At 35.2% G+C, this 15,558-nt stretch overlaps 2 protein-coding genes across 3 annotated transcripts; both read right to left on the reverse strand.

Moving 5' to 3' along the window:
* Nucleotides 1-1,680: 1,680 nt before the first annotated feature.
* On the reverse strand, nt 1,681-5,256 carry LOC150034141 (Tetratricopeptide repeat (TPR)-like superfamily protein). The gene has a single exon (XM_090317523.1). It carries the CDS (start codon nt 4,956-4,958, stop codon nt 1,950-1,952), a length of 3,009 nt encoding a protein of 1,002 aa, XP_090173649.1. The 5' UTR covers nt 4,959-5,256; the 3' UTR covers nt 1,681-1,949.
* A 5,552-nt stretch (nt 5,257-10,808) lies between these two features.
* On the reverse strand, nt 10,809-15,250 carry CID7 (CTC-interacting domain 7). 2 transcript variants are annotated; one of them, XM_090317524.1, is made up of 7 exons: nt 14,954-15,233; nt 14,678-14,776; nt 13,261-14,148; nt 12,297-12,747; nt 12,133-12,203; nt 11,919-12,043; nt 10,809-11,568 (listed from the first exon to the last, which is right to left on the reverse strand). In XM_090317524.1, the coding sequence occupies exons 3-7, from the start codon at nt 14,044-14,046 to the stop codon at nt 11,265-11,267; spliced, it is 1,737 nt and encodes a 578-aa protein (XP_090173650.1). In that variant the 5' UTR covers nt 14,047-14,148; nt 14,678-14,776; nt 14,954-15,233; the 3' UTR covers nt 10,809-11,264. The 2 variants fall into 2 exon arrangements, with proteins under 2 accessions (XP_090173650.1, XP_038896660.2); XM_039040732.2 differs by lacking the exon at nt 14,678-14,776 and having other exon boundaries at nt 14,954-15,250.
* Between the last annotated feature and the right edge of the window lie 308 nt (nt 15,251-15,558).

The raw sequence follows: 15,558 nt of genomic DNA on the forward strand, positions 1-15,558 counted from the left end.
AACCAATCCGATTTTTCGGGTTGGTCTAAAAAACACCACAACCTAACCCAATCCAACTTATATATATATAATGATTTAAATGTGAATTTATGTAAAATATCTCAATAATCATCAACTAAAAGGGACAAAAAAGGAAAACAAATGTTTCTCCCATCGCCCCTTTTAGATTGGATATCTACACAAATAGTAATTTATCGCGTTTTAGAGACATAGTAGTCTATCATGGTCTATTACAAATAGAATGTGATATTTTCTAATATTTGTAAATATTTCAAGCAATTTTATGATTTAAAATAATTTTGCTAAAATTAATGACAATTACTCACTAAATATTAGACTTAACACGAACCATTACTAATTAATTTTATTTTCTTCTAGAATAGACTATTTCTATTAACTTCTGAACTTGTTTTAGGTTAAAACTGGTGTATAATTATTACTTTTTTAATATCATATAATACATAATATATTATATAATGCATATTTTATTAAAAAAAAAAATCGAGCTTACAACATGTACTATATTTTTTATTGTTTCTATTTTTTCTAATATAGTTTTTCATTTTAAAATCTCAAATTCAAAATTTATACATTAAAAACATAAAACAAAATTTAAATTACCAGTGAATATGTTCTAATTAATTAAAATTACAAATTCATAATTATTTAAATTTGATTTAATATTACTATTATTATTATTTAATTTTCAAAATTCAACTTCAAAACCATCGAAATTATAAATAATAGTATTTATATGCTTAATTTTAAAAAATTAAATGATTATAAAACAAGATTAACTCTAAGACTTTATTTATTTGATGTGTGAATATTAAACAAATGTCAAACATATTCTTAAACTTTCGACTCCAAAGGGAAATATGTACAGAAATTTTAAAATTATCAGATTTAGCAGACATACTACAATAGTTTTCTTTTCAGTAATGAATTGCAAAATTGAGAGAATCACACCACCAAATGTCAAACACAAACAATTCCCAACTCCATAATTGAAAACAAGACACCACAAGTAAGTTGCTAATTTGTTGTTATTAACTATAATGTAATATGCAGCAAATTTTTTTAACCACCAAATGTGGTAGAAGTAGTAATCGAATAAGTGTATTTCATCCCTAGATTTTCATTATATATCTTTTTGGTCCCAAATTCTTAAGAATATGTGCATTTAGTCCTAAGTTTTCAAAATATATCTTTTTAATCCCCTAATTTTTAAAACTAGGCCTAAAAAGTTTCTCAAATAATTTATTATTATTATTTTTATTAATAATATGTCATTGTAAATTATATTTTTTTTTCTAAACTTAAATATAATGATAATTTTAAAAATGAAAAAAAAAAATTCTTCAAAGATCTTTTAAACTTATTCTTAATAATTTAAAGATTGAAAAGGCACATTTCGAAAACTTTGAAACCAAATACACCTATTTTTAAAAACTCGAGGACTAAAAAATTACTATTTTAAAACTCAGGAGCAAGCATTTTCTTCAAAACGTGAGGACTAAAAAGGTATTTTTTCCTTAATCAATCTACAAATAGAATTAGAAGCCCAATAAAGGCTGTAGACTTGTATTTTCTTTGATGTAACTTAATTTAAGTTTATTAATCTACTTGTATACGATTCCAATGCAGTAACTAAGAGAAGGGAAATGAGAGTGGACTTAATTCTGATTGAAGCCTGCAACTCACAGACCATCTTAAAAATCAATTTGAACGAAGAGGCCATTGGTAAACAAATGTCAATCCTTAAATTTCAACGGTGAATCTACTCATCGTCTGCTGGAAGCTCATCAAAATCTTCAGTCTAACCTTCCAAGCACACTTCATATGTTGAAAAAAATAGGTGGGAGATGCTCGTGCCGAACGACCAGCGATCGAGGATCGAGATAATCTCGAAAGAACAAACACAGAGAATTGGATCTTGGCAAATGATACTACCAGTAATCACCACAGGAACAAGTTCCATTCCTGAAGTGATGGAATCTGTTTGCATCCCTTAGAACAATCTCCCTCTGAGTGAGCTTCGATATGCACTTTATGGCACTATGGCAATCACCACAAACCCTAAGATTCTTTATCACACGAATGGTTGCCCAGGGAGGCGTGCTAATTAGCCCGAAAGCTATTGCAAGTTTCTCACTATGATAGTAGAGAGCGCCCTCTTTTTCCTCTTCTTCAACATCAAGCAACATAAAGTCTGTGTCCGGGACATAAGATCCTTCTTCTCTCATTCTTTTCATAAGATCCTCAACTTTCTCATATATCAGACTAGCTTGCGGATGTGATCGATCGTCCACCACAAACAAATGTATTTTGTTTTTCACGTTGATCCAGCTAAAACCTGGGTCCTTCTTAACATTTTTCAGCTTCATCGTGTTTCTAGCATCAGTAACATCATCCCATTGTCTGGAAGCAGCATATATGTTGGATAAGAGGACATAAGCAGACGAGTCGGAAGGATCCAACGTCAGGAGTTTGTCAGCAACACGTTTTGCTGTTTTTGTGTCTCCTTTAGTCCTGCAAGCACCAAGCAATGCCCTATACATAGAGGTGGAAGCTTCAAATGGCATCGATGCTATTACGTTTTCGGCTTCCTGAATGCATCCTGCCCGGCCAAGCGCATCCACCAGACATGAGTAATGCTCGATTTCCGGTACAATCCCATATGTTTTGAGCATTGCATCAAAATATTTGTAGGCTTCAGAAAACAAGCCAGAATGGCTACAAGCAGAAAGAACTCCAATAAAAGTAACTTTGTCAGGCTGAATACCATTTGATTGCATGGTTTTGAAAAGATTCAGGGCTTCATCAGCATGGCCATGTTGGCCTAAACCTAACAACATGGCATTCCAGAAGGCAACTTTCCTCACATCCATCTTCCTGAATACACGATAGGCATCTCCAACACTTCCACATTTGCAATACATGTCGACTAGGGAAGTACCGACAAAATGGTCCAAAGAATAATCCAACTTAACGACATTAGCATGAATCTGTCTCCCTTGTTCAAGAGCAGTTAGACAAGAACTAGCTTTGATGAGGGTAGCAAAGGTATATTCATCAGGTTGAACTCCAGAGACCCTCATTGAATGGTACACAGAAAGAGCAAGATCCTCGTCTCCATTTTCGACATATCCTGAGATCATAGTCGTCCAGGCAACATCATCGGGTCTACTAATTTCACCAAACAATTCAAGAGCATTTGGCATGTCTCCACATTTAATGTACATATCCAGAACACCACTACTGACCCATAAATCATTGTTGAATCCAAGCTTAATTGCATAAGCTTGAACTTGTTTCCCTTGCTTCAAATTGATTGAGCAACCAGAAGCTTTAATTGCAGTCGCCAGTGTGATTTCGTCAATCGCCACCCCCATTTCATGCATCAGACTAAAAAGTTCCAATGCCTTTCTACTTTTGTTACTCTTTATGTACCCAAACATCAATGCGTTCCAAGAAGCCAAATCAAAATCGTACTTGCAATGCAACAGAAACTCAGCCTCATTGACTTTTCCACTCTTTGAGTACACGTCGATGAGTGCTGTAGATACAAAACTGTCATTAACAATACCACATTTTATGGCATAGTTGTGAACCTGTGAGCTGAGAGTGAAATACTCTCCTTCATCACCTGAGGAGCAAGCTCTTAAAACACTAGCCAAGGTAAATTGATCCGGTCTCGGCCCATAGCGTAATAGATCTACGAATGTGCAAATTGCCTCCGTTTCAAGATTATTCTGCGCATAACTGGATATCATCGTGTTCCACGAAATTAGATCCAATTTTGGCGAGTTAATGAACGTCTTTTCTGCAGCATAAACAACTCCCGCCTTCGAGTACATGTTCATGAGACTATTTGAAACAGAAACTACTGAATCAAAACCTGATTTTATAACAAGTACGTGTATTTGTTCCCCCAAATCAAGAACATTCGCCCCAACAGCTGCAGATAAAATGATGACTAATGTTACACGATCATATCCTACTGTTGATCTTAACAGATTCTTAAAACAATCAATGGCTGCAAAAATTTGGCCAGCTTGAAGATACTCTGATAACTTCTTGTTCCAAGAAAATATATTTGAACCTTCGTCGAAGGGAAACATCTTCATCGTGTAGGCCTTAACCTGCTCCTTGTACCTCTTTCTGTTATCAGAAACTCCATTCTTAACACTATTGATAACACAATGCAAGCTTGAGAAATCAGGAAAAAGCCCACTTCGATGAAGCGCAGAGAAGAACTGAAGAGCTTCATCCTCAAAGCCATTATCAACATAAGCCTTGAGCATTACATTCCACAACACAGCATCCCTTTCAGGCATTTCATCGAACAGTAAACGAGCATGACCAACTAGGCCATATTTGCAGTAGATATTCACAAGAGCCCCTGAAACAAAGAGATCCAATTCCAAGCCAATCTTAACAGCATATCCATGGATAGCCACAGATACCTGCCCAAAGCCAGACAGCAAACTCAGCTTCAACAATGGCGCCAAAGTAAGTCGAGACATAGAAAAACCAGACTCGCGTAGAAGCCCAAAGAGGCGAAAGCCCTCAAGAACATTCTCAAAACTGGAATCAGCAGAGTGGGCATAGGCAGCCAAAATGGAGTTCCATGTTACGAGATCACGATCAGAACTTTTATCAAACACCTGGCGGGCAGAACAGAGAGACCCACATTTGAAATACATAGTGATGAGATTGTTGGTTAGAAACCGATCTGGGAGGTCGCCTGAGGTCACGATACATGCATGAACTCGTTTCGCAAGCTTCAAATCGGCCATGGCAACGGCGGAGCGAAGAAGAGAGAACCATTGAGAAGAGGAAGAAGACGACGGCGAAGATGAGAGAGAGGAGAATCGGCAAGTAAGTAGAAACGGGCAAGCGAAACTCGTACGAGAGGAGATGGAGGGCACTTTGAGATTGGCTCGCAAAAGCATTTTCTAAATGCATCGTATTCAATTCCCTCCAAACGTCAAAATCCAGAAAAATTGATGAATGAACATTCTGGTATTGCAGCCTCTTGGGTGATTCATTTTTTTTCAAAAAAAAAAAAAAAAAAAAAAAAAAAAAATGAAACTAACCTTTTGTTAGAAAATCCGACATTGAAAATTTTTGAAACTGAAGTATGCTCTTGTACTCTAATCTTGGACTATGGATTTGGATCCGGGATATCCATGTTTTGGAGGGAGTGAAGAGTAGAGATATTCAATTTCCCTACAAGTCCTCGTTGCGGGAAATGAGAGAGGAAGTGGAGAAAAAAATTCCTGTGAGTTAAAGGAGGATGGGGACGGGAAATGCATTCCCTGTCCCCCACCCCGTTCCCCGTCCCCGCCACGATTAACTTCTACCTATTTATTTCATATAGTTATCTAATGTTATGCTATTATTATTATATAAATATTACATTTAAATTTCAAATTTGATTTTTTATTTGGTAATGAACATGTATAAATTGAATATTTAAATTTAGATTATATATGTGAATAATTTGACTTATATTTATTTCTTTCTACTAAAAAATAATTAGCTTTTTTAAGCCAAAATTTCAATAATTTACTTTAAATTCAAATTATCAAGTAAAACAAACTGTTGGGTTTTATGTCCTAAAACTCGTGGTATGTAAACAATGGAACTTATTCTGAAAATTCAATAAAGGTGTTATTGAATAAATCTATTGCTTGAATAGTAATCCAGTAAACCTAAAAGTCCCTTGACGATTGGATGAATACTTGAATTTATGTGGAAATATAAAGGTGGATCAGGTACTTTATTCTGGTAACACTATTGGATACGGCTTGCTCTGTAGTTGTTACAAAGAGTTGTAAAGTTCTACAAATGAAGTGATCCTAATTCATTCATGTTGGACATGAGGAATGAGGGTGTCCTTGTGCAAAAGAGTTTGTACAAGATCAGACCACGAAATGAGTCACTCTTACTTTATAATGTTGTTTACTATTTAAGACGGACTATTTCAAAGCGATGACCTAGGTAACTTGACCTTAATCCTGAGCTAACTATGAACTTTTGTTTATCTGAGATTGCTTTAGATTTGCATAGGTGAGGGTTGGCTCAACAGCGTCAGCCCAATATGACTGCCATTTCAGGGGTAAGACTAGATAGATAGCTGGGGACATATGGTGCAAGAGAGAATTCACTCTTACCCGCTTTAGGGATAGTAGAGAGGTTGTTCCCTTTAAGTGCTGATTCTAGGGCTTGAATAAGGGATCTCGCCCTCTCATTAGACTCGGTTTTGTGATTGGATCACAAAACAATTGTTCGTTAGGAGATGACTCTTGAGTTAATATAAGTGGTACTATTATCGGTGCCTTTGTGCCAGGCGACCTAGTCTAGAATTATAAAGTTAACTAATGGACTCTTGAAGCATGATTTTGTCATTATGTTTTACTTGTTGCATGACAGTTATAAGTATTATGAGCATGTTCGAATTTCTAATCAGTACTGATATTATGTATGTGATGCATGAATAGACTAATAGAGTGGTTTACTGTCTCGCCTTGACTCATGTTTTATTTTAGAGGACCTACGGGTCTAGTTTCATATTTGACGGTGTGCCTACGGGCCGCTAGACATGCGTAGAACTGACAGGTTTACGTTCATGTTATTATCATGTTTGACGATGTGCCTACGGGCCACTAGACATGCGTGAACCGACAGGTTTACGTTCATGTTATTATCATGTTTGACGGTGTGCCTACGGGCCACTAGACATGCATGAACCGGCAGGTTTACGTTCATGTTATTGTCATGTTTGATGGTGTGCCTACGGGCCGCTAGACATGCGTGAGTTGACAGGTTTACGTTCATGTTACTTTTATTTTCATGTTTCATGTTTTGACGGCGAGCCTACGGGCCGCTAGACATGCGTGAACAGACAGGTTTACGTTCATGTTGTTATCATGTTTGACGGTGTGCCTATGGGCCGCTAGACATGCATGAGTCAATAGGTTCACGTTCATGTTATTATCATGTTTCACGGTGAGCCTACGGGCCGCTAGACATGCGTTTCAAGGCAAGATAGTACGTCTTTTGGTTTTCCTTTCATCATAAAAAAAAAAAAAAAAAATCGATGTAGCTGTATGAGCACGAGCTATTTTTCTTTGCTCGTGGATGCATAGTTTGATCCCGGTAATGAGATCACTTACTGAGTATTTTATACTCACCCTTTATTTTTATTTTTTTTCAGGTAAGGGCAAGGATACTCGGGCGACTGACCAGAGGAATCCGTGACAGTGCCAAAGGAACCAGAATTCGCTTCCGCACTAGACCCTTTATATTTTCGCATGTTTTTTTTTAAAATATTTTATTTATTTCATTCATGGTTTTATTATAATTTATATATATATATATATATATATTATATATATATATATATATATATATATATATATATATATATATATATATATAATTTGTTTCTTGTTAAAAAGGATGCCCGGGTTGAACAATTTAAGATTTTGAGATAATGTCAGAATATTTTCTTATATGCTTAAAGCAGTTCAAAATCATGATTATTCTAATTTAATTTACTTTATTTTCCTCAATGAGAATATTTATGCATGCATGCAATAGCGACCCTTTTTAGTAGTCCAAGGAGGTAGGATTGTTACATTTCTGTTATTGTGAACAACCTGTGAAGGGTTAACTTACTCATGGTTATACATAATATATCAAACGGATAGCTTTAGAGTAGCATGATAAGTTAATTTGAAACGTTCAAATTAGAATCAAAATATGTTTAAATATGATTTAAATATATTAAGATGAATTTGTGTAAAAATTAATTTAATATTAGATATTAAATTAATTAAGACTTATTTAAATAATTATTTATTAATTTTATTAGAAAATTAATTTTGAAATTAATTTGTAAAATTAATAAATTTTGATTTTAGAAATAAAATATGATTTTAAAATCAAAATGAATTTTACACAAAATTTGAAAGTGGGTTTTTTAAGTTCATCTTCAACTTGCTCACAAAGAACCCACCACCTCTTCCTTGATTTACTCCAAGCATGAGCTGCATCTCATGCAACACTTCTCTTTGCATGATAGTGTGCAATATATTGAAGAGATTGGGGTGAAGAAAGAGAGGAGAACCGACTGAATTTTTGCTGAAAAATTCGAATGAAGAAGGAGTTATTCAATGGTTTTCTTCAGTGAGTTTTCTCCATATTCCCTTTGATTCCAGCTTATTTTGAGTCTCACAACTCAATCTAAAGCAGCAAGAGGATAGTAGGGAAGATCTTGTGGTGGTTTACACAAGGCTTCAAGGGATTTTGTAGTTGGAAATGGAGATTTCGTTGGTTCGGCCAAGGCATGTTCATGAAATCCATTATACTTTGTTTTTAGCATGTTTCTTTTCAACCAAATTAATGAATTAGAATGCTTATGGATCTTGATTTCTTCCGCTGCGTGATGGTGTCCATTCAACACAAACCATAATAAACAATTTAGTGATAAACTTAATTTTTTACCAAATAAAAAGTAACGGGAAAAACTCCCCGCGGGGAATCCCTTCCCCGAACCTTGTGGAGAATTGTGGAGAATTTCATAGAGATAGGGAATGAAATGGGGAGTGAGGATGGGGATGGGAATGGGAAATGACATCCCTGGCCCCGCCCCGCGAACATATCTAGTGAGGAGATAGACCAATATGGGTTCGATGGACGTCTTTATTTATTTCATTACTTTTATTTTCTTTCCATGCTTCCATTTTCCGAGCGTTCAGTCAGAAGGGTGTGTGTTTCAGTCGGTAACAGTGTATTTCCGATCGGATTTTATTTTTTGGGTTGTTTTATCCTTGCGATGTGTCAGTATTCCTGATCTGCTTGCATACTTGAGCAGAAGCGTGAAATGTCTTAAATAGAGCGAGCTCCGCGACTTAGCCTATAACTAACTTTTGTTTTGCTAATTCTGTTATTTGCCCAACCGCCGTTTTTTGACCAATGGTCATTGTCCCGTTCGTCGTATGAGGGCCTTACCGTTTGCAACACAACCCAATCTTGAAAATTTGTTTAATAACTGAGAGAGAGACTGCAGCCCAGACGAAGGATGATAGTGTGACTTGCTAGACAACAATTGGAGATGGCAGGCAATGGCGGTCGGAGGAGCTGCGAGAGAAATGGAGAACGAAGAAGAAGATGCTGAGCGAAAGAGAGATGCTCGACACTCGAAAGAGAGGGAAACTTTTAAATTGTTATTTATGTTTTAAGTTTGGTTCTAGTTTAGTTTATAGGTTTCAAAAGATTACCATTCTACGAAGAAGATTCATTCTTGATGTCTATTTGATTAATTTTAGGGAAAAATAATTTATTAGTCTACAGGTTTTAGATCTAATTTCTATTTAGTCATTAGATTTCAAAATGTTACATATTTAGTGTTTATGTTTTGAGTTTAATTTCAATTTAGTCCCTAATTTTCAAAATATTACAATTTTACTATTGACATTTGAGTTTGTTTCAATTTAGTTCCTAGATTTCAAGATTGACACTTTTAACTCTTTTTCAATGAATACTCATTTTCGGACTGTAATGTTAATGTATGTTACGAAAATTAAATTTAAAATTTCACTTCATAGTTATTTACGAGACATTGGCGTTAATGATTGAAATTGAATATTGAATGAAAATTGATGTTAAAAATGTAAAAAACCTTGAAACCTAAGGATCAAATTGAAATAAAACTCAATTCTTAAGAGTAAAATTGTAATATTTTGAATCTTAAAAGATTAGATTGAAATCAAAATCAAAACTTAAGGACTAAATATGTAACATTATGAAACATAGTAACTCAATAGAAACTAGATCCAAAACTTAAGACCTAAAAAGATATTTCCTCTTAATTTTAAATGATTATGAACTTAAAATTTTAAATTAATTTTAATAGTGATGAAAAATACTGAAATTTCATTAATTATAATTTTTTATAAATCATTAATAGACATCAACAATGAATACTAAAATCTAGAGAACAAATTTAAATCAAACTCAATTCCAAAATAGTAATTTTTTGAGACAACCAAATTAAAATCAAACTCAAAACTTAGCTAAAAGTGTAATATTTTGAATTTTAAGAACCACGTGATAATTTTACTTGACATTCAGTTGATACCACAAACTTGAGCCAAATAGAATTATAAGAACTATTTACGAGCGATTTATCAAACAATCAAGACTATTTATGATGTTTTATCCAATCATAAAAATTAAATTACAATTTTTAAAACTATATGTACAAAATTTGCCGTTTAACCTATATGATAATATTGTTGTCGATGCCCCAAAGTTTAAAGTTTTTCATAATTCAGATTATATTTCTAGATTCTATATATTTATATAATTCCTATTTTCAATTATAAACTATATGCATGATATAAATTTCTAGACCTATCAGAAAAGACAATTTTTATTTTTATTATTTATTTTTTTTCAAAGATATCATAAGCAAAGTATGAGATAAGAAAATCGAATCTCAAACCACTATGCTCTTGTTGACAACCGGAGAAGACAATTGCAATGTATTAAGAGTTCAATTTCTTTGCCCTTTTTCTCCCATGGAAATTAGTTTTAGTTAACAAAAATTCTAGATCCACTATTGGAGCTCAAAACATTACACTGGATGACGAGATATTTCCAATTATGCGAAAAATGGACATACAATCTACTTGTTGATTTGGAATTCGTGGATGACGAACTGATTCGAAACGTGTTTTCCTATGAATTACACTCTAATATGAATCCATCATTCATCTAAGAACAAGAAGAGATTCAAAGAAAGAACAAGTAAAAGAGGAAGCTATGTAAAGAACTGACAAAAATTTAGGGTACAAAGTAAACCTAATGAAACAAAGTTGCAAAGAGATTGCCGATTCAGGGCTAAAAAATGTTAAACCCCTGTCAACCGGTTAAACTTGATACAATTCTACTTACTTTTCACCTTCATCTTTCCCATCGTTTACCTCTTCCTAATTCTCTCTCTCTCTCTCTTTCTCTCTCTCTTTTTTCCCTTTTTTTTCTTCTTTTTTTTTTCTCCCACTTTTTTTTCTCTTTTTTTTCACTTTTTTTTTTCGGTTTTCGCCTGAATGATCCCTTTCCCCACCTCTAACCATTTACGGTACAACAACAATGCCGACTATCACAAGTATGATTTCATGGCTTTTTTTTTAGTCAAAAAGAAAAAAACTCCTACACTTCACTGTGCTCTCTCCTCCTTCCTCCATGACTCAATAAATCACAACTCTAAGCAGTCCTGGTTGTGGCTCGCTAAAGTCGAGGCCTTCCTCTTCGATCAAATATCTCTGTACAGCCACCGGAAGTCTAGCAGGAGTACGGGAGCCCCGTGTGTGGTGTCCTGTTCCAACACAAATATAAACCTGCAGACGTTGTCCGGAGGCTCTGGCAGTACCCTTCAGCACACTCAGCTCATGCTTCAAGACGTGAATTGCTTCGCTGACATGCAGTCCGTGCAGGTCGATCATACGTTCATGTCCCCTTCCATTTCCTTGATTGTCTGCGCCTAATTGATTCCTGAGGAAACAGTGTCCACAACGACAAGCAGCAGAACAGAAAAGATAAGTAAGCCAGTTATCAAGCATTTCAGGAAATTCCTGTAGTCGCGGTGCATGTCTTAAAGAAAAGCGTGCCATCACTCTTTGAACCGTTCATTGAAGGATCAAAAGCTATGCCAGAACAATAGGATGACTCAGTCCAAGTAATCAAAAATACAAGTTCTTCAGGAAATGATACACTTACTACAAATTCTCTTTGAGCACGGAGTTGCAAGAATGACAGTATTATAGGAAATCAAAATTAACCATGAAATTTCACCTGAATCAACCTTGTTCGAGTCTAGACAAAAGCAGCAAAGGGAAACAAACCTCTGCCGATAAATAGATTCTTGGGCTCTTCCATGAGCTGCCTTCATGTGCATATTATGTAACTGTCCCTTTACACTTAGTTCCTTTGCTAGAGCCTTATTACCAATGAGGTACGCTTGTCGTGCCTATTTTAAAAGATAAAAGACAGTAATTACCTGAGCTAAATTCGTGCAGGGGAGGACAAAGAAGAGAATCATCAGCCATCCTTACACACCTGTTCAAAATATGCATTTCGCAGCCGTGCATGATCACGTGCTTCCTCCCGCTGCTCAGAATACATGTTTGCTGCCAAGTTAATAATGTTAAAGCAGAAATGCATACAAAATTTTGTTCCAAATCACATTAATACAGAAAATAAATTGACAACTAAGCAATTACCAACTGCTTCGCCTGTTTCAAGCCAAACTGGAGCAGCCCGAGCTGAACCACGGTGCAGCAACCTCTCACCATAGGTGTCTTTCCCCTGACCACCAGTAGTGTACTTGCTACCTAACATATGAGAACTTCTACTCGAGCCAATAGAGTCATCAGCAGAACCATTTCCGTTGTACTTCCACATACCAGAATCCTGAGATGCCAATTTCTTGACAGTGGAAGCAAAATCAGTAGCACCTCTAGATGGACCACTGCTTGACTTGAAGAAAAGCATGCCATCCTTATCAGAAGAAACAAAAGGATTGGCACTTTGTTGAAGATCAGCCCCATCAAATTTTGGATGACCATTTTGACCACCTGACACTGTGAGTGCAGGAAAGTCCATTGCACTAAGATTGGGGGCAGACATTGTCTTGGAATTCAGATTTTGACTTATTCCACCATCAACTTGAAGCTACAGTTTAAAAAAGTACAATATGATAACTATTGAGTTGTAAATGCAGTGACGCAAAAGATAAAGAGAGCATGATGTTGATCACGAGAACCGGCTGGCAAATTCTTCATACAACAAGGAAGACGAGGTTCTTAAAAAAGCAAAAGCATACCATACAGATCAAATAGTTCAAACAATGCTATGAGTCATCAGAAAAATGATCACTCGTATTCTGTGAAGCATCTTTATATAGGTTCAACTCTATCACAAAGCTATATGACTACAAGAATCGTGTGACTCAACTTTCCCTCCAAACTATTGGGTGGAAAAACATGTTGTTCGATGTCAAAATGGTTTTTTTTAAAGAAACCAAGGTATGTATACATTATAAAGAAAGGAGAAACCAAGATGTCAAAATGTTCTGAAGATAATGAAGATCGAGTGTCACTTCCACCTGATGCCTTGAAAAGTCAACTTAATTCTAATTGATTTAAAATGTTACTTTATTTACACAATTTTCAAAAGTCAACTTACCTCTAATTGCGTGAGCATCTCAACAGTCAGGTTTAAGTCACCTCCATTGGCAAAGTAAACTTCTGCGAGGCTTTCAGCAGCAAAACCAGGGAACTGTAAAGCCAAAAACTCAACAGGGTTTAGAGTATCACTCTCATCCATAGTTGTTTGCTCACTCAAGACATCCATGGCTAATCCCCTCCCAGAATTTCCATGATAGAGAAGGTGCCGCTCGTTGCCAGCCGTTAGATTATTGTTAAAAACAGGCTTCTGCCAAGGTTTATTTGGAATTTGGAAAAGACTGGCTGAAGATGGATCTTCTCCATAAGCAGTTGAGAATCTGAACTTGTCGGCAAATTGACTGCCATTAAAGTGACTTATATTTGGATCCCGCTGATCGTTCAATAAATATTCATTGCCAGTAGTGGCAGCGAATAAAGAGGCTTCACTGTCATCATGCAAGGATAAGCCAGCAAACGAAATATTTCCAAGAGATAGGCTCTCATCTTCTCCCATTGACTTGAAATCAGGTGTGATATCATCAGGGAGCTGATGTCTCCAGAATTGACGGGCCTCGTCATCAGAATTATTTGATACAGATGACTCAGACCGATCTAGAACAGCCTTTCCTAATGTCCCAGAAGTAGAAAATCTTTCTGTCAAATCTGGCGCACTACTACTTCCAATTGGAGATGCTCTAAGGGCAAAGGGAATAAACTCAGCAGCATTTGGATTCAAAGCAGTCACCTTGCTTCCAATATTTAGTTTTACCTCACTGGTTTGCGTTCCTTTCTTGGACACATTCATTATTAGCTAATACAAATAGAATGCTCACATGTATTTGGGGGAACAAAAAAAAAAAAAAAACCGGTGGGAAAAAGCACGAGCTTTTGTAGCGTCAACCAAAACCTGCAAAGTATGATTTCATTTCATGAGACAAGTTAGTAAATCCAGTTAACCAAAATAGACAGATTTCCATCCATCTTAAAAGATATTAAATTTCTTGTTCCCAGACATACTCCTAGTTGAAATGAAAAGAACTGCAGATATTCATTAAACCTCCATTAGAAACCGTACGAATTATCCATAAAAAATTAAGCATTGCACCATGGACACTTCAAACTAGAACAACCTGCATCGCTTTTAAACTGTTTAAACTAAAGTCTGCAGGTAATCCAAGATTTCAAGTTTTATTGGATAGAAATGGGATAAAATAACCATTCAGTTCATGAATTTACCATACACTTAATGTTATCAGAAACACTTCATAGGAGCTGAGTACTAGCTAAATGAATACTGAAGCCAAAAGCATTTATTAGAATCGGTGTAAAGGAAAAGATGACATTTGTTACTTCATTCAAATTAAGGAAAGGGCAAACAACCAACTACCAAAGAAATTTCACAAGAAGAATAAAAACAAGAAAAAGAAGAAAACTACCTGTGGACCTGGTAATCTGACCTGACCATAAACATAAATTACCAAACTTTATATAAGTGATGTAACCAGTAAAGCTTAGCCAGAATCAGAATCTCGTAACTACACACCCAAATTAAAGAGATCTCAGTAATTTCAATGCAAGAAACAAGAAATCGATTACAGAAATTCCCAAATTAGGTACAGAATTATATTGCTACTGTACACGGCGACGACCTAAAAATTAAAATCGATGGATAAGAAAAACAAACTATATAAAGGGAATATACTTCTGTATACCTTTACGAAACAAATCGAAAGGATCCATGGAAACGGATCGGATGAAGTCAGAAGGCTAAAGAATTAAAGATAAGGGATAACTTTTATCTTCAATTCAGAACTTTGTAACTCTCTCTCTCTCTCTCTTCAGTGTTCTATGAGCTTTCAGAAATTCGTCTTCTCTTCAACTTCTCTATCTCTCTCCGGCTTTCGCCTCTCTCTCTCTCTCTCTCTCTCCTCTCTTCTCTCTGTAGGAGAAACCCTCTTTGGCTAATACCAGCAGCACCACCACCACCACAAAAATATAAATTTCAAAATGACGATTAAGCCCTTCGCCACTCAATTTGACCTTTCTCTTTTTCCCCTTTTTTTAATTAGGTTAAAATATCACTTTGTCACTTACTTTAGTTCATGTTTTTTTTTTTTTAAATGTATTTTGAATATCTAAATTCATCCACTTTTAATATATCCCAAAATTTCTCTCCTTAATTAATTTATTGTTGATATTTTTTTCAAACAATTTGGTTTCCATTTTTTTTTAACATTTTCTCAATAAATTTTGAAATTATACTCATATATTATTTTTTCCGTTTGTTATTGTTTTATTAATTTAGGAAAATAGATTA

The sequence above is a fragment of the Benincasa hispida genome, chromosome 9 (genome assembly GCF_027475165.1).
Source record: "Benincasa hispida cultivar pf3 chromosome 9, pf3_genome.v1.1, whole genome shotgun sequence".
NCBI classification, from domain to species: domain Eukaryota; kingdom Viridiplantae; phylum Streptophyta; class Magnoliopsida; order Cucurbitales; family Cucurbitaceae; genus Benincasa; species Benincasa hispida.

What these genes read in the sequence shown, in the direction of transcription:
- LOC150034141 (XM_090317523.1), bottom strand. Translation starts at nt 4,958, where the DNA reads ATGCTTTTGCGAGCCAATCTCAAAGTGCCCTCCATCTCCTCTCGTACG.
- CID7 (XM_039040732.2), bottom strand. Translation starts at nt 14,046, where the DNA reads ATGAATGTGTCCAAGAAAGGAACGCAAACCAGTGAGGTAAAACTAAAT. An exon ending in AGATGCTCACGCAATTAGAG is followed by an intron (nt 12,748 to 13,260) that starts GTAAGTTGACTT and finishes TTTAAACTGTAG; the next exon opens with CTTCAAGTTGATGGTGGAAT. An exon ending in GAAATGCATATTTTGAACAG is followed by an intron (nt 12,044 to 12,132) that starts GTGTGTAAGGAT and finishes CTTTTAAAATAG; the next exon opens with GCACGACAAGCGTACCTCAT.